Source organism: Martes martes, assembly GCF_963455335.1.
Source record: "Martes martes genome assembly, chromosome: 1".
Classification (NCBI taxonomy): Eukaryota; Metazoa; Chordata; class Mammalia; order Carnivora; family Mustelidae; genus Martes; species Martes martes.
The window spans coordinates 167,196,683-167,216,038 of NC_137888.1; the positions used below are offsets into that span (position 1 = coordinate 167,196,683).

The 19,356-nt window shown below is 44.6% G+C and overlaps 1 protein-coding gene across 3 annotated transcripts in view; it reads left to right on the plus strand.

Moving 5' to 3' along the window:
- Positions 1 to 3,633: 3,633 nt before the first annotated feature.
- SRGAP3 (SLIT-ROBO Rho GTPase activating protein 3) overlaps positions 3,634 to 19,356 on the plus strand; it is a gene marked incomplete at both ends in the record, with an annotated part of 247,518 nt that continues 231,795 nt past the window's right edge. For all 3 annotated transcript variants that reach the window (XM_080817981.1, XM_080817980.1, XM_080817982.1), the window contains one exon: positions 3,634 to 3,700. In XM_080817981.1, coding sequence (XP_080674107.1) covers positions 3,634 to 3,700 — 67 coding nt within the window. The remainder of the gene's footprint in view (positions 3,701 to 19,356) is intronic.

The window sequence follows — 19,356 nt, forward strand, 5'->3', positions numbered from 1 at the left end:
TTCTGTTACTACCTTGTGAAGGGTAATCATCAGGAGTGGCAGCTGGTTCTCATATAACAAGGAAGAAGTGCCATGTGGAGGAGTGTTGCAGAAGGGCAGTGGGGAGACCGGTGAGCCTTGGGGAGGAACAGAAGGAAAAAGTCAAGGGCATCATACCAGGGGGCCTGCCTAGGTCATACCACCTCTTCCTGGGGAAGGAAGATTCTGGGTGATGTGGGTTCGCTGTGTGTGGTGATTTATTTGCAGGGGGCGTAACCCTTGTCTTATATTTCTTCTCTCTCTGCTCTTGATCCACGGATCTGTGGAGCCCCAACTCTGATCCTAGGCCCAACGTGGTTGGGCCCTAAAAAAGAAGTAACATCTGCAGGACCTCTGCTATGTGCCAGGCACTTTAAACTCATGATCACCTTGGACTCTGTGCTATGAGTAACATCACCACCATTTTACAGACGAGGAAACTGGAGTGAGGCTCAGCGAAGACACAGAAGCGATTTGGGGGCCCCCACAAGCTGGTAAGTGGCGGAACTGGAATTTTAATCACCATCTGTTTTACACCAAAATCTGGCTCTTTTGCTGCTCGGCATGTAGCTCAATACCATACTTCACTTCATTTTCTAGAGCCTTTTGTGACACTTCTGTGGCTCAGTGCCCTACACATGGTCTCCCAGAAATATTTGCGGATTGAAACTTTTAGTAATGATGAGAATAGCTGACACTTACTAGTTCCTGCCTCTGACGTCAAGCAGGTTAAGTCACTTGTGCCATTTCTTAGAACTATAATGGCAGAGCCAGGCAGGGAATCCAGTCTGTCATATCCTAAGGAATGCAATACTTTACTTTTTTCCTTTCCTATGCTTGAGGCAGGGATGCTAATCTCTGGGCACATCTTTCTTAGGTAAAATGTATGGCTTCCATTGTTTTAAACTGGTCCGGGGGTGTCTGGGTGGCTCAGTCATTAAGCGTCTGCCTTCGGCTCAGGTCATGATCCCAGGGTCCAGGCATCGGGCTCCCTGCTCAGCGGGAAGCCTGCTTCTCCCTCTCCCACTCCCCCTGGTTGTGTTACCTCTCTTGCTGTCTCTCTCTCTGTCAAATAAATAAATAAAAGTCTTAAAAAAATAAATAAACTGGTCCAGAGGGAGACCTCAGAGGGACTGAGCATGCCCCCTCAAGGTGAGGCAAGAGGGTGATGGCACTGGCTGTGGGACAGTACTTATCAACTCTGTGACCTCCTATCTCGGGATGCAAAGCTGTAATAAGCCCTGTAAATTCACCGGCCGGACTTCTCCCTGTGCTTTCTCCAAGCAGATCCTATGCCTTCCCGCCTGCAGGCTTAGCTCATACTGTTTGTTGCATAGGAATATCCCATCTCCTCCCACACCCTCCCTCACCCCTGGCCCCATACCTGTCTGAGGAGACCCATTACAACGGCCACCCTCTCTGGGAAGCTTTAATGGATCGCCGTGGATTCATTTCTGAACCTGAATCTGATCATTTATTATATACTCAGATATAGGCATATGTGAGATTATTTTGAAAAATTTGTGGAAATACCAAACTGGGGGGATAAAATATGTCAAAGGCAACCTTAGTACGGGTAATTCCCATGCTCAGCAATCCTATAGTGCTTGATTTCATTTTTTGTAGAACAAATCTTACCCTACCGAAGTGCGTGTGAAATGGGTTTAATCTCTTTAGTAGAAGGCAGGATACTTGAGCATTTGCATGGTCAAAATCTGGTGTCAGATAGCCTATGTTTGAATGCTGGTGACCTTGAGTAAGTCCCTTCCCATATCTGTGCCTCTCTTCCTTCATCTGTGAAAGAGGGGTGCTTCTACTATGTTGTTGGGTTTTTTGGGGGAGGATATCATGGGGTAAAAATAATTGCTACCATTTATTGAGTGCTTACTATGTGCCTGGCACCCTGCTAAGCTTAGCTTTACATTCTTATTAGATCCTCTCAAGAGCTCCCTCATTCTTGAAATCCCTTACCCAGCAGTATTTTCTTCCCCATAGCACTTATCTTCTTCTACTATATTTTATCATTTACTCATTTTGTTTATTTTTCATCTTCCTTTTCCAGGGCCTCTTGCCTTGCATGACTCCAGAAGGCACCGTTCACTGTGCATTCTGAGTTCGACCTTTACCGAGAACATGAATGTGACTGGTGGGGATTTCCCAGAGTTGTGTAACGTGGAGACCCTGGAGCTCCAGGAGGACAGGGATCTATCTACCTTCCTTCCTCCCTCCCTCACTTGCTCCTTCCTTCCTTCTGTGTGTGTTTATTTTGATCATTGCTGCATCCCCGTATCCAGAACCATGCTTGATCTATAGTAAGCTTTCAGTAAATATTTGTTGAAAGAATGAATTAAAAAGCCCTTAAAGACAGCCCCTTTTATTGGTGAGGAAACTGAGGCTCAATGAGTTATTGATTTGCCACAAGCTCCAAGAGACACTGAGGCAGCTGGGTGTTTCCAGCATGCCTGCTCTCAACATCTTTGCAAAACTGCGTGTCTGAAATGCCTGGCATTGTCCCTGCCAGCCCACAATTGCTCAACAAATATTAATGAGATTGCCTACATGGGTCAGCCTCTCTCCTCTGGAGACCATCCCTACAGAGTAACAAACTGTCACATAGCTGTTGCTTTGAGAAATTAAATTAAATTGCAAGGTGCAAAGAAAAGGTGAACCTTTTGGAGTTTTTGGAAGAAAAATTCCTAACCCGACTGCTAATGGAGTTTGCCTGGGCCTCTCAGGCCTTTCCCACCCAATTCTTTTTCCTGCTGCCTTCCCTTTTGTGAGCATTTCTTCCCCTTTTTGCTTGCAGTGAGTTCTGCTCTCCTGTAGGCTACAATGTGTCAGTTGTTATAAAATCCGGGAGGTGGAGCTTGGTGACGGGGTGGGTGGGGGAGCGCTCAGCCAGCCCTGCAGGGCGAACAGTCCAGCCCTGGTTCACCCGAAGCTTAAGCCTTGCAGCAGGAGAACTTCCATCTCGGCTCTCCTGGCTTTGATCCTCACTGTACATCAGACCAGAGGCGCCGAAGGGAGGGAGGATGCGAGATGACCGGCTCTTTGGCAACCTGACCATCTCCTTAGCAGAGCTTTTGAAAGCCAGCCGGGGACTGACTGCACGACCAAGGAGGTGCCGCGCCTCTCGTGGATGTGTGTGTGTGGGGGTGGGTGGGTGAGCGGGTGTGAGTGAGTGAACGTGTGTGTATGTGTGTGTGCATCGCGGCTGTGTGTGTGTGTGTCTGGATGAGTGCGAGAGTGCACGCGTGAGTGTGTTTGTGTGCATGTGTGTGTGATCGCTCTTGGTTTTTATTTCTGTGGAAGAAAAATCTTGAAAATCTGGGGCAGGTTACTGAGCTCCTAGGGTGGTAGTTCTTCTTTTGCAAGAAGAGCTGACCAGACCAAGCTACTAGAGACATTTTTTTCGGCGAGTAAAGAGAATTTTCCTCCCGGATCGAGAGGGATTTTTTTTTTTGCCCCCTGGCTCTGCAGCGGAGTAAAAGAGATTAGTCCCTAAACCTGTGAAATCGACCAGAGCCGTGTGATTACCAGGGCTTGAGAGAGGACTGGGGAAGAAAAAGAGAAATAAATCAAACAGCCTGTCAGTGCCTTTGGCCACTTTGGAAGATGTCATCTCAAACTAAGTTCAAGAAAGACAAAGAGATCATTGCCGAATACGAAGCCCAAATAAAAGGTGAGACACGGGCTGGGGAGTCATGCTTCCCGTCCCCTTTCCTTTTTCTCTTGCTTTGGCTTTCTTTTACCCTTTTTCCTCCCTGCCATCACGAAATGCTGTTATGCATCAATAATCTTATTGTGAGTAGGAACAGTGGCAGCCACACAAGTCCAGACTGGTTTTAACCGCAGAGAGCGCCGGTGCTGGGAGTATGGGCTATAGAATGGGCAGCAATCACTGCATTGCAGGTGTGTGAGGAGGATCCGACGCCCGGCTTTAGGAGTGTCGCGGATACTCCATCATCTTGGCGGTGACATGTCACTCTAAGGCCATTTTGACAGTCACCACCTCCTCCCCCCTCCCATGCTGAAAGCCCCTTCCTGTGATCTTTTTATGATCTGCTTTTATTTTTCTTTCTTCTTTTTGGTTTTTGTTGTTGCTTTCCTTTGCCTCTTTCTCCGGGCCGGAATTCACGTGCACCTGCACGGGGAAGCAGCGTCCTGGGGCTGCAGTTCTTTGTCAGTGTCTCTTGGCTGGCCTAGGTTGCCATGGATGAACTGTTACAGGGCATATTGATCCGGACGAATGCAGGCATTGAGGCATAAAGAGGGAGCTCGGTGCAGAAAATGTATTCTCTCACCGTGTGCAGCCCCAGTCACCGTCCGGCTGCTTGCGAGCGTGTAGGGTCATCAGGCTTCATTCAAAGCCAACAGCTCAGTGTGCCGTTTCGGCGGCTGGGAGCTGCCTGGCTGCCGTCGTGCCAGAGGAAGCTAGCCGGCAGGGTGAGATGACCTCCGGCTGCTTGTTCCAGCTTTGCTGCGCGGGGGGCACACTCCTCAGAAGCTGCTCCCTAAATCCTCCCTCGCAAGGCAAAATAGGACACCGGACACAATGGCATAGACAAATGCAGGCGGAATCCTCATTCACACCCTACTGGGGTTCTCCCACCTTCGTGAGTTTTAGGCTCAGCGCTGGCGAGGAAAACCTAAAAGCACCGTGCTCGCCCTTTCTCTGAGGAGGTACCCTGAGGGAAGCCTGGGCCTGTGCCTCTTAGCGTCTGGTTTCTTTCTGGTCCTGGATCTCCTTGCTGTGACACGGGCTGTGTTGTGGTCTTCTGCGGAAAGACTGAAGACAAAATACATCTTCAGGGGATACTGATGCCTGCCCTTGAGGCTCTGGGTGGACTGTTAAAGAGCAAGTTGGTTATTTGGGGCCCAGGTGACGGGAGGCTGCCACACCTGCTTTGGGTGCTGCCGCACCTCCTGACTCGGTGACCCAGGAAGGCAGGCTGCCCCCCCAGGAGCGGCGGGAGACCGGCATCCACAGCTGCTGAACACGCTTCAGATGCTTGGGAACCTTTGGGAGGGGAGCAGCCACCAGGGGAGGGCTTTTTTGTTTTGTTTTTTTTTTTTCCCCTCCAGTCTCGCCAACCGTCTTGTGCCTTTTAGTTCTGGTCAGACCCGGCAAGCTAATCACCTCTGGGTAGACCCCAGGGCAGAAATAAACAGAAAACCCTTCTCCAGCTTTCAGTTCAGCGTGGAAAACAGTGACTTAACGATGTTTCAGCCTTGCTGAGAATTTAGAAGCAAGCCCTTTATTGGTCAGAGATTTGAATTCACCCGAATGCTCCAGTACAAAAGCCCAGGTTTGGTCTTTGCCTACACACTTTTTAGGGAGTTCATGTTTTATAAGATGAAGGTAGCTGATTTTTATTGTTCTTTTTAACTGTGGTTCCCAAGAAAAATGCCACAGTAGAGAAGGGGATGTTGAGTTTTGGACAGTTCGGGGTTTTTATTAGCATTGCCGTGGTAGGGAGCACGCTTGTCTCATTTTTGGATTGTTACCATTGGGCCCGTGAACTTTGCTTGAGGATCAATTAAGCGTTTCTTGCTCTGGCTGATTCTTTTACGTTTTACTGTTCACCTTTATTTTAACAACTACTTAGCAAGTCCAAGGTAATGCATTTCAGCAGGAAATTTGTCCAGATAATCTTGTCTCTTCCAGACTCTAAAGGTCACTACGTTCTGGTTAAAGGAGTTGAATTTCGGTCCTTCGGAATTGACACCCACACAACTTAGGTCAGGGTGTTGCAGTCTCTGAAACCATCTGGAACCTTTTCTCTCAAAGTTCTGTTCATCATCGTCATAATTATTGATGTACATACAGGGCTCTACAGTTTCTCTGGCTCACTCCCAAACATCACTACTCTTGGCCTTACACAGTGTACGGAAAGGGTTCGTATGAGCTCAGTTTTGGGGAGGAGGAAACTGAGGCCTTGTCATGTGGAATGACTTGCCCAAGGTCACAAGGCTGGAAATGGGAAGGCAGCCGGTCGTCTTTCCCAGTACATTGTTTGCCTGAAGCTGCCCCCTGAAGGATTGATGTCAGTAGCAGATGGCGGTTTTGTGGTGGGGACTGGCTGCCTTTTGATCGTGTTCCATTGTTTACCCTCTTACTTTTATCCCTTGCCTTTGTTGCTTGCCTCTGAAGAATGTTTGACCAGTCACCAAAAATAACGCCTGATGCCAATTTCCTTTCTCCCTGGGTATCATTTGGCCAGTTTGGTGCAGATACTTCACTTACTTAGGTAAATTTTGCCCTGTGAATCGAGTGAGGGGAATTTTTGGTTTTTAAAAATGATACTGAATTCTTTGTTGACTTATTCTCTTTTATCTCTTTTTGAAGAATTTATTGACCTAAGGAGAATGTTTTAAAACTGTTTTTTTCCCCTACTGTAAAAAATTTCAGACCGATGTCTTCTCTTGCCTCGTCAAATACTTGAATCCCTTTGATTATATATTTGCAACACAGTAGTATACCAGGTGCTTGTATATTTCCAGTGATGGGGAGCTCATCACCTCCCAAGTCCACATATTCTACCTATGGATAGCTCTGGCTGTTGTGTTGTTTATGTCCACCTATTGCTTCTGTATTATCTTCCCCTTGGGACTCCACAGAACAGGACAGATGCTTCTTCCCTATGACTGCCCGTTGGATGTTTAGAGACTCTGATCACAGCTCCTGGATTATGAGCATCTTCATTTGGTCTTGTAAAGTGCTTATCTGCTGCTTAATCATCTTCTCTCTCCTTTGGATTTACTGTATATTTGCTTGCAGGCTCTAGTGCCTTTGGGAGCTTGGCAGGTAGAATAAATGAGTGAAGCTGGCCAGGTAAGATGATTTGTGGTAGTTGGTCCACCACCTCATTGAGGGCAATAGAAGAAAGGGTGGTGGTGATTATGGTAGGCTTGAGAGAACGTGTCCTGTCCAAATGGAGAGTCACCACTTGGGTTCAGCCTTTTGTTGCCATTTAGAAATGTAGGCCTAACTAGATCTTTCAATTTCTCATCAGATGCCGGAAAGCTAGATGAGAGCTTTATGCTATTAAAGATGTTATACTTGGCTGACTCCGTTCGTAGAGCATGTGACTCTCGATCTCGAGGGTCTTAAGTTTGAGCCCCACATTCAGTGTAGAGATTACTTTAAAAAGTTTAAAAGGTTTTGTGACTCTTGATCTTGGTGTTATGAGTTCAAGTCCCACACTGGGTGTGAAGATTACTTAAAAATAAGATCTTAAAAAAAGATGTTTTGCCAAATGGACCTTCAAAAGATCATACTATCAAAAACCTTCCTCAAGAGTGGTAACAAGTTCTAGATGAAGGTCTCTGGATGTGGTCAGAGAAAGGAAACAACTATCACCTCCTTTATGCTGCATATAATGCTTCTATTATATAACCCGAAGGCTGAATTAGCCCTTTCACTGCCCATCTCCTCATTGTACCCTATCTTTTATATTTGCTATATTTTTCTAATCCACAAGGCTAGGAGTTTTGTCAGAGAAAAGAAATTAAAATGAATTTAATAGGATTTGTTCTTGGTGACCCTCTGCTGGCTCCAGATGGACTCAACTTCCTGTCTGAGGTGCTTGCAAGTATCTCTTTATGAGTCTGTTTAAGAATTTTGCTTGAGAGTAACATCACGTTCTCTAGCCTGGAAATGGCAAGCTATAACTTTTTTCCCCTTTTGAAAACTGGAATAACATTTGCCCATCTCCAGAGTTTTGGCATCTATCCTATTTTTCACAATTCCCTCAAAGATCCGTGATAGTGTTTGATAATCTTATTTGCCAGAGTTCTCAGTATCCTGGGCTCTAATTCATCTTGCTGTCAGACATGATGATCTGTTCTGCTTTTATTCAGAGTTCTCATTTCCATTTCAACCTAATAGAAAATTGAAATAGAAACACAGTGATTGACTTTAGTGTTTTGTTTTTTATTATACATCCATAGTCATTTTAGGCCATCTTCTTAAGAGCAAAAGTCTAGAATTTGGGGGAAGAAGAGCAGATTTTGAAGAATATCACAGAGAAGTATTTATTTACTCATTCATTTATGTATTCATTCAGTAGACATGGATTATCTACTTTGTTCTTAGTCTCATGCTGGGTGTTGTGAGAGATACAGAGTATATGATATATTTTTGGCTTTCTAAGATTTTTCTTGAAATATGGTGATAAAATCAGTGAAGGAAATTAAAACAAAACAAAACAAAACAAAACCCAAACTCAGAATACAAAAGCTTCCAGCTGAGTACCACAATGAGTTTAGTCTGAAAGAGATTATGCCATTGAATGAGTGGAGGAGCTCCATATGAAGCCTCACTACTGTCAACAGGCTCCAATGAGGAAAGGATGCTGGGTTGGGGAGATACTGGGGAGCATTAGGGACTGTGGCTGATTAGTCAGCTCACCTAGAGAAGTCTCAACTCTAGTCTTCACTGCCAGGCAGAGTGTGAGCCCAGAGTGGCCAGTTCTTTCCATGTTTCAAGCGCATCTGGATTTTAAAACAAAATGTCCTGATTTTTATTTTTAATTTCTAAATTTTTAAAAATTTTAAATTATAAACATTAAAAAATTGGGTTGTCTTTTTTATTTTTGAGCTATAAGAGTTCTTTTTTAAATTAAAGGGTAAGGGGCACCTGGTTGGCTCAGTCAGTTAAGTGTCTAACACTTGATTTCGGCTTAGGTCACGATCTTAAGGTTGTGAGATCAAGCCCTGCGTGGGGCTTGGTGCTCAGCGTGGAGCCTGCTTCAGATTCTCCCTCTCCCTCTCCCTTCACCCCTCTCCCTGCTCCTGTGCTTTCTCTCTCTCAATAAATAAATAAATAAAATCTTTAAAAAAAGTAAGTTGGAGGATAGTTGGCGTGCAATGTTCCATTAGTTTCGGGTGTACAATGTAATGATCCCACAACTCTATATGTTAGCCTATGCTAAGCTCACAAGTGTAGCCACCATCTGTCACCATACAACACTATGACAGTACCGCTGACTATATTCCCTATGCTGTGTCTTTCATCTCTGTGACTTATTCATTCCATAACTGGAAGCCTGTACCTCCTACTTTCTTTCACCGATTTTACCATCCCCCAACCCCTCCCTCTTACAACCGTCAGTTTGTTCTCTGTACTTACAGGTCTGTTTCTGTTTTTTGTTTGTTTATTCATTTGTTTTGTTTTTTAGATTCCACGTGTAAGTTGGATCACATGGTATTTGTCTTTCTCTGTCTGACTTACTTCACCTCGCATAACACCTGTAGGTCTATCCATGTTGCTACAAATAGCAAGACCTCATTCTTTTTGATGGCTGGGTTATATATATATATATACATATATATATGTATGTATGTGTGTGTGTGTGTGTGTATATGTGTATATATATATACACATATATATATATATGCATGCCATATCTTCTTTATCCATTCCTCTATCTATCCATGGACATTTAGGTTGCTTCCATATCTTGGCTATTGTAAATAATGCTGCAGTACACATAAGGGTGCATATATCTTTTCGGATTTCTGGTTTGTTTTTTGTTTTGTTTTTTTTTTTGGGTAAACACCCAGCTGGGGAATTACTGGATCATAGTGTATTTCTATTTTAATTCTTTGAGGAACCAACATACTGTGTTCCACAGTGGCTGCACCAATTTACATTCCCACCAATAGTGCACAAGGGTTCTTTTTTTGAGCTCTAAGAGTTCTTTATTCTGGATATACGTCCCTTGGCAGATACATGATTTACAAATATTTTCCCCCATTCAGTGGGTTATCCTTTCCCTTTTTTGATGGGGCCCTTTGAAGCACAGAAGTATTTAATTTCTATGAAGTTTAGATTATCTATCTATTCTCATGCTTTTCATGTAATATCTACGACTCTTTTGCCAAATCCAAGGCCATGATGAAAGCTCCTGATTTTTAAATGTAGCTCAGATTTTTGAGAAACACTGTGCTGCCTGAACAAACCCATCAGTGGGACATTTTTCAGCCCACCGGCCACCAGTTTGCAAATTCTGGCCTACAAGTTGAAGTCCATAAAACGTCTTGATGATGGAGTCTCAGCCAGTTTTATCTTCTGTTTTATCTTCAGTTGTCTTCTCTATAATAAACCTGTGCTCTTATAACCACATGAAACCAATCTGTTATCTCTGAACCCTCCATACCCCTTCCTACCTCTGGATCTTTCCCCATTTGCGCCTTTGTTCTGCTTACGATATCCCCCTCTTCTCATGCTTTCTTTGGCCAACTCCTGACTGTCCTTCAGTGCCTGCCCAAATGATACTCTCTTGCGTGATGTCTTCCTAATAGCTCTCCTAGGCAGAATTAGTGGTTCCCTCACATCTGCCCCCCATATTCTGAGCCTTACTCTCCTTTACTACAATCTTGTGATTAATCCTTTGGCCATGAACTCTTGAGGCCAGAAATGCTCGTGGTCATTTTGTTTCCCCACTGTGGTTGCCATAGGATAGGTTGAGAGAATGGCTGGTAAGTTACTATTAAGAAGTTTTACTCTTACAACTTTTAGCTAGCATAGTTATTTTCTTTTACACGTGTCTTAGGCTGCCATAGCAAAAATACCATGAGCGGGTGACTTAAACAACAGGCGTTTGTTTCTCACGTTTTTGGAGGTTGAAAGTCCAAGATCAAGGTGCCAACAGATTTGGTTCCTGGTGTTGTAGATGGCTGCTCTCTCTCTGTATGCTATATGGCCTTTGCTCAGTGTGTGGAGAGAGAGAGCTGACTTCTTCATATAAGGGCACCAATCCCATCATGAGGGCCCCACTGTCATGACCTTCAGCTAAACCTAATTATCTCCCCAAAGCCTCATCTACCTCCAGATATGATCACACTGAGGTTAGGGGTTCAACATATGAATTTGGAGGGGGAGACACAAATACTCAACCTATGAAATGACCCATATTTTCTGTTCCATTGAAAATGGGGGTATTATTTTTTTTAAAGATTTATTTATTTATGTATTTATTTATTTGACAGATAGATCACAAGTAGGCAGAGAGGGAGTCAGAGAGAGAGGGAGAAGCAGGCTCCCCGCTGAACAGAGAGCCTGATGGGGGGCTCGATCCCAGAACCCCGGGATCATGACCTGAGCCGAAGGTAGAGGTTCAACCCACTGAGCCACCCAGGCGCCCCGAAAATAGGGATATTATTGAGAAAGAAAATACTCTCCATAGTTTGCTGAAGTTCCTTGTTTGTCCCTGGTAGTGGAGATTTGGTGAAGGCTAATGTGTTGAAAGCCAAGGTGATGTATGATGAGGCGATGTTTGCCATAGTCATGGTGGAGTGTGCATTCCAGGCTCTTTCCAGTTTGGGGAAATCAGTGAATCTGGGGGTCAGTATTGGCTGTTTGAGTTTTTACCACAAGAGTTTGTTATAAACAACCTTTCCTTTCCTCTCTTATTCATTCATTCCTTCACTTACTCATTCAGCAAGCCATGCTTCAGGCTATATAACTTTATTTAGCAGTAGGAGGTCATTAAGTTTTATTTAGCTCCAAGTCTCAGTCATATATAACAGTATCTCATTTTGTGATCTCAATAATTCTCTGAGGTTCTCATTATTATTCCTGTTTTATAGATTAAAAGCTCTAAGGTTCAGAGAAATAAGTTAGATCAGATTGCATAGCAAACAGGGGCAGAGCTAGGGTTTAAAAGGAGCCTTCCTGACTTCCATTTGTACAGGGAGGCAAGAAGCATGCCAACGCAGTGTGACTCTGAAACCCAGGGGTTCCTCTACTGGGGGGCAGTCTGGGATGGGTCTTAATCTTTGGCTTCCTATCCTTTCTAAAATTTCAGCTCCCCGTCTAGTCTAGCTTTTCCTAGTGCTCACTGGATGCCACCTAGTTGTGTCAGATCCCTTCACACCCCCCTCATGGAGTCACTTTTGGCAAAGTGTCCACTGGAGATACTCCTGTAGATTTGACTGAGACTACTCTGTCTGCCTCTGTCAGCCTGGAAATACAGAACTAGAAATCCAAGTGGTCTTCTAGTCCAGGTCTCCCACTTCTCCCTGCCTCCAGAACCAAGATGTGGAAACCAATGTTCAGAGAAGGGTTCTGGCTTGCAGACTCTTGTAGACCACAGTTCCAGGAGGCGGATAGCTCTCTCTGCTAGGCCCATCGCTGTAGGCTTGTGCCGGGCCTCTAGTTGGTGATCCATAAATGTATGGGTTTGAATTGCTCTGGTAGATGGTGCAAGCCCAGGTGGTGGTGATTGCCCGGGTGGCAGAGCTGAGTGGTACCTTGGAGAACAGGATGAGGCAAGGATATCATAGGGTAAGGATGGGAGGGTGGGGAGGTTAGGCTGGATCAGAAATTGGTCCTTTCCGGGAAGGGATGGGGGTTGACTTCTTTAAGATGCTGAGTTTCAGAACCTCTGGCCTAATAGAGGACCCAGCAAATGGTGTTCTAGGCTTGATTTCACTCGTAAATGATTCATTCCTGATGGTTCATTGGTGTTTATAAAATATCTTAGCTGGCTAGGAGTGGGATTTTGGCTCTTTTCTCTTAATTTGTCTAATCGTTAGGCCAATTTATGTTTGGAGCAGTGTTCCCTGAGAAGTATTCCATGAAACTGGATGTAAAGAGGCTTTAGGTGGAAAGAAAATTGGGGTCAAATGGGTCTTGGAAGTTCTAACACAAACTGAGTTAAATAGGTTCGTTTCCTACAGGGCTTCTGGGAACCTTAAATGTTTTAAGTATAAAGCGCCAAGAAGGGGCCCTGGACTTTTCTCAAACTTATTCAATCTTGTAGACATTTTTCGTGGAATATCTCACACAACTCTATTCCTGAGGGGTGCCTGGGTGGCTCAGTCGGTTAAGTGTCTGCCTTTGGCTCGCCAGGCTCCCTACTCAGCATGGAGTCTGCTCCACACCCCCCCCCACCCTGCTTTGCTCGCGCTCTCTCTCAAGTACATAAATCTGAAACAACAACAACAACAACAACCTATTCCTGACTCTATTCCTGAGATTAAATTCTGGAAAGTATGAGACCACACAATTTGTGGATTACCCCGGTTCTTTCTCTTTTCTGCCTTTTGCCTAGTTCCCTAATTTTTATACTTTTCTCAGAGGGCAGTTTGAAGAGGGGAAGAGCTAAAAGAAATGCGTATCCAGCCCAGCTAAGTGATATTGATGTGGTGTTTTGAGGTCACTTAGAAAATGCGGGTTTTGACATCTCCAATTACAGAGCGCTCAACCATTGATTTAAATGGTAATTTGGCGACAGCTTGCTCCTGATCAATATGCATGGTGTGTGCTGGTCTGTGTGTGACAGTAAGAGGTTGCCCTCAACTGCAGGCTGCATTCACAGGGCCTTGAGTGGACCCCAGCACTGCCCCTGGGATTGTAGTCAATGCCAGGTGACATTGGTGCAGAGGAACGCACGGAAGCCCAAAGCCCGTGCACCTCACAGTGAACAGAGCTCAGCTGCAAATCTGGGTGTAAGAGAAATGTGTTTTTCTTTATGTTTCTATAGCTTGATTTCCATTTGTCATCTGTCTTCTGCTGGGGGTGGTAGAAATAAATATAAGTCAGTTTGGGGTTTTTCCTCTTTCCTTCTGTGCTGTATCCCAAGGTCCAGGAGACAAAGGCAGTGCCAAGGGACATCTGTTGTGGTTTATCATCAATCTATTTTGTAAACTGAAATAGCCTCCTTCTTTTTGGGCCTTCAGTGGTCTGTCCATGCCAGTGATCCGTCCTTCTTGATTCCCTGTGTCCCTCTCTGCAGTCCTTCCATGCTGTTTGCAAGCACCAGGAGTCATCCTGGTGCCCACATACCATGCTGTCTTGTGAAGAACTCTGGACATTTGTCTCCGGCCTGCCCTTGCTTCTCCTCCAGTGCCTTCCTCGAGCTCTCTGGCTGGGGAAGCAGCCCAGCTGCTCTCTGTTCTCAGATTCTACAAATCTGTATGGGGGTTCCCTTGTTACCCTCTTTCCCTAGGCTTGTTCGGGGTAAGGCAGCATGCAGGCTGTTTTCCTATAGATCCATAAAATCTATATACACTTTGCTTTACTGACTCCTGGAAATCTTTATCCATGTGTAGATTAGGGGTGGTATCCGGGCTCTTTGTCATCAGACGTTCCCTCAAGGTTATTGTACATAACACACATTTTTTCTATTCTCCCTGAGGGCTAGGGTTTTGAAAGTCAAAAGCCAAGAATTGACTCTTTCTCTGTGTTATCCCAGAGGTAACAAACATAGAAAGCCCTCCTTGCCTGAATCTGGTCCAGAAGCTCTTAAGGAAATATGGATGAAAAACCTTCAATATTTCAAGATATTAATTGTAGTGGATTTCCTTTCTTTTCTGCCTGCACCATGCTGGCCCAGACCACCGTGACCTCTTCCTGGGACCATAGTAACATCCTTCTAACTCAGGGTTTCTAACCTCCTCACTACTGACATTTGGAGTTGGATCAGTTTTTTTTTTTTTTTAAGATTTTATTTATTTATTTGACAGACAGATCACAAGTAGGCAGAGAGGCAGGCAGAGAGAGAGGAGGAAGCAGGCTCCCTGCTGAGCAGAGAGCCCGATGCAGGCCTCGATCCCAGGACCCTGAGATCATGACCCGAGACCCTGAGATCATAACCTGAGCCGAAGGCAGATGCTTTAACCCACTGAGCTACCCAGGCGCACAGTTTTTTTTTTTTTTTTTTAAGATTTTATTTATTTGACAGGGAGAGAGAGAAAGAGAGAGAGCACAAGCAGGGAGCAGCAGGCAGAGGGAGAGGGAAAAGCAAGCTCCCCACGGAGCGGGGAGCCCAGTTTGGGACTCAATCCCAAGACCCTGGGACCATGACCTGAGCCAAAGGCAGACGCTTAACTGACTGAGCCACCCAGGCGTACGTGGAGTTGGATCAGTTTTTGGTGGTTTGTTAGAGCCCTGGCCTCTACCCACTAGATGCCTGTAGTACCGTCCTCTCTCTCCCAAGCTGTGATCACCACAGTTGTCTCCAGACATTGCCAGATGTTCCTGGGGGCGGGAGGCAAAAGAGGCCCTAGTTGAAAGCCACTGACTTGACTGGTCTCCCTGCTTCTCCTCTTATTCTCATAGCCCGTTCTCTACACAGCAGCCAGCGGTAATCCTTACAATTTAAATCTTGACTATGTTACTCCCTGGTTCCAAACCCTCCAGTAGCATTTCATTGCATAAGAGTCAAATCCAGGGTGGCTCAGTCAGTTAAGTATCTGACTCTTGATTTCCATTTGGGTCATGATCTCAGGGTCCTGGGATCTAACCCTCTGTCGGCCCCCCATGTTGGGCCCCCAGTTTGGGCCCCTGCATTGGCCCCACCCTCGGCATGGAGTCTGCTTAAGATTCTCTCTCTCCCTCTCCCCTTGCCCCTCCCCCTTCAATAAATAAGATCTTTATTTTTTTAAAGATCTTATTTATTTATTTGACACACAGAGTGTGTGTGTGTGTATGTGAACACAAGCAGTGGGAGTGGGAGAGGGAGAAGCAGGCTCCCCACTGAATAGGGAGCCTAATGCAGGACTCAGTCCCAGGATTCTGGGGTCATGTCCTGAGCCGAAGGCAGACACTTAACTGACTGAGTCACCCAGGCGCCCCGATAAATAAAATCTTAAAAACAAAAGGTGAATCCAAACCCCTGGCTAGGCTTACAAAGCCATGTTCTGCCCGCTTTGCCCTCCTTACCTCTCCACAATCCAAGCTTATAACCAATCTCAGGTCTTTGCACATAGCTTTTCCCTCTCTCTAGAATCCTTTCCCCCTGGATTGTCACATGGCTGGCTCCTTATTGGTATTCAGCTTTTAGCTCTCCTGTCACTTCGTAACTACCCAATCTTAAATAGCCATGAGTAACTGTAGATTAGCTGACTTGAATTCTCAGCAGAACACTTATGGCTATATGATATTTCCCCTTCTTTGTTTATTTCTTCTCTTTACCAGAATTGAAAGTCTCTAAGAATAAGACTTTTGTTTCTCTTGTCCATTTGTGTTTTGCTAACACTTGAAACAGCCTTTGGTCTATAATAGATCAAAATATTTGTTGAATGAATGAATATACATATATTTCCCTTTGATGGACCTTATACACAAGCATGTATAGGTGTTTTGCTTCAGGGTACATGAGATTGTACTGGGAATTGCGGTTCAGAGGGAAGTAGATCTAGGCTTTCCCCAAACCCTGAGGGAAAGGTAATTCAGAAAGAGGAAGAATCCAAAGAACAGACAATGGTGTCTATGCAAGGCTGTCTAACTCATCAGAGGGAACAAAGTAGAGGGACCAGGTGGCCACTTGCTGGGATACTGCAGGATATCCAATATTTTCTATTAATTGTGTTCCTAGTGTGTGTCTGATGTGGGGACACAAAAATGGGTAAGATATAGTCTCCATCCCTGTCTTGATGGACTCATAGTTCTCTAGGAAAGATACTTATAAAAATAGATTAGTTTATTCTAATAAGTATAATAAGTACTGGGATAGTGCTGGAACCACACACTTTGGGAACTGAGAGTGAAAGTGACAGCTTTGCCTGGGAGAGCTGGAGAAGTTCTTATAGAAGAAAGGACTTTTGAGTAGGGTTTTGAAGGATGGCTAGAAGCTCAGCTGGCAGTGAAAGGTATATCATAAACAGAGAATTCCATGTGCAAGGGTGTGGGGGTTATGGAAGGGCCTGGGTACTTGGGAAATGGTGAGAAGTTTGATATGGCTGAAGTCCAGAGTAGATGGAATGGAGTAGGAGTTGGAGATGAGACCAGAAAGGAAAAGAGCTTGAAGTTCCTTTTTAACCACTGGATCCTATGAATCTTTGACCTTGGAGATAGAGGATGAGAGTCTTACTTTTTTTATTACTTTTTTTTTCTGATTGTGGATATAATTCATGCTTTCTAAAATACAGAAAAATATAACAAAGAAAAAAAAGAATCTAGAAGCCACTACCTGAGCACTACTATAAATATTCTGATATATTATTACCTTTCAGGCTTTATATCTCTATCTACCAAATCTGTTTTATTCATATATATATATATGTATATATATATATATGAGATAAAAAAATGGGATGATAGATCTTTAGTGAAAAGTTATAAAAATGAAGCTGACATGCAGATCATCATAGGCCTAGAGCTTAAAATGGGTTGAGTATGTCCTAAAAATACACAGACTTTGTCAAGTAAGAACATTAATCAGTAATCATGACCTTCCACATATTTTGATGGCCCTCCAGAGCAGGGGATTGGTTGGTTGGAAACCATTCTGTTGTGGTGGTTGGCTTGTGTTGCCACTTCTGTTCCACTGGATTTGTATAAAATTGAGGGGAACTGAGTTGACTTACCAAGAACCGCCCCCCGCACTGTCCTAGCCATTTATAGCAAAATTTTCCCCCTTCCCTGTCCCCTATTGTCTCACTTCCCTCTTGGTACCCAGGCAGCCGTTCCTGCCTTTGGCAGGTGGTATTAAAAGGAGAGTGTTGTCTAGGACAAAGAATTGAGCCTCAGAGCGGTTGCCCTTCCCTGCTGGTACCTTTCCTTCGGTCCACCTTTCCCCGTTGTTCTCTGCCAGCATCTCTGGTCACCTATAGTACTTTTGGGATTCCTGATTGCTAGTCGGCTTCCAACAGTGATAACCTGCTTTCCCCTTGCTTCTGATGGTTGGTGGGGGTATTTTGGAATATAGTTTATTTTAGACAAGTATGTTTCCCGACTCTTTGTCAGACAGAAAGGCCTGGATTCCTGTAGGTAGGTAGAGCTCCTGCTAAGAGATCAGAGCACAGTGGGAAGGGACAGCTCTGTAGGGCCGCCTTCCACAGCTTAGGGTGCTTTAAAAGGAACAAGAGAAAGAGAGAGGGAGTCGACATGAGAGGACCCTTACCAATGAAACACCTGAGCCACCAGGGACTCGAAAGAGTGGCTGTCGCTTCTCTGATCTTTGTTGTATTAAAGAATGTGAACGGGCGGAGCAACGTGGCTGCTCTCCAGCTGTTGTCTTGGTAAGGCGTTTACAAGCAGGGTTGGCTATTACATTACTTTTTACTTTGCAGTGTCTTTTTTTTTTTTTTAAATCAGTGGCCTCTCTAGACAGTATTTTGGATCTCCCAAAGATGTATCTTCTTGAGGAAACTGAGATAGAACAATAGTTACTTTGTGGCTTCTGACACCTGGTAACTGATAACTCCTTGACCTACTACCCTGGACATTCGGGCTCCTGACTTTTTGCCTGGTTGTGGTCTTTGGAGTTTATTTGTCCCTTGACCCTCAGCTAATACAGGGCTTAAGTCTTGGGCTGACCCTGCTTAGGCCCCACCCTGAGTATCTCTACCTTGCCGGATCTCATACCTGGCGTAACACTACCGTCAAAACTCTGTGCCCAAAATGGCAGAGGTCCCACTGCTCTTTGCCAAAAACATCCAATTGTCGTACTATCGGAAATAGTGAGAAAGAAATGTTGAGAATGTGGTGGGCCAGTTCACTCTGATTTAGCTTAACAAATATTTATTGAGGGGCGCCTGGGTGGCTCAGTGAGTTAAGCCTCTGCCTTTGGCTCAGGTTATGGTCTCGGGGTCCTGGGATCGAGCCCCACATGGGGCTCTCTGCTCGGCAGGGAGCCTGCTTCCTCCTGTGTCCCTGCCTACTTGTGATCTTTCTCTCTGTCAAAGAAATAAATAAAATCTTAAACAAACAAACAAACAAACAAAACCCCAAATATTTATTGAGTTCCTACTATGTCCCCTGCCATCATAGACTTTATAATTCTGTGAGGAAGATGGATTTTTAACTTGTAATGACAAAAATTTTGAGTGTTAGGAGGGGATGGTACAGAGTTGTTGGGGGGAACCTACAGCAAATGGATGTAAGTAGTTGAAAATGTTGTAGGTGATTTCTGATATTGATCTGTAAAGTTGAACCGTATTGGCCAAGCTTATCTCACTACCACCATTTCCTGAGCTATTTAGGATCTAGACAGAACCATCTTTCCGTTTAAAGAAGAGTCAGAAGCCATCAAAATATTGGAGGAGTCAGGAAGTGGTACTTCTAAGAGAAACATACAACTCCTGGTATAAAAGACAAAAATGGTTCCAGAAAAGGAACTTTGTAGTAGTTATACTCACAATGGTAAATACAATTGTGGGATAAGTGCTATTAAGGGGAAATTAAAGCCAGGGATCAACTGAAGAGGGCTGAAATCCATCCTGGTCGTACAAGTTATGCTAAAGTCACAGAAGGGAGTTGAGTGGAGAATATGGACTGTGGAAGGAGACAGGGGACCATGCTCTGGATGGACTCACACACACCTGGCTCTGAATTTTGCCTTATGGCTTATCAGTTGAATGACCTTAGGTAAGTCTTTTCTTGTC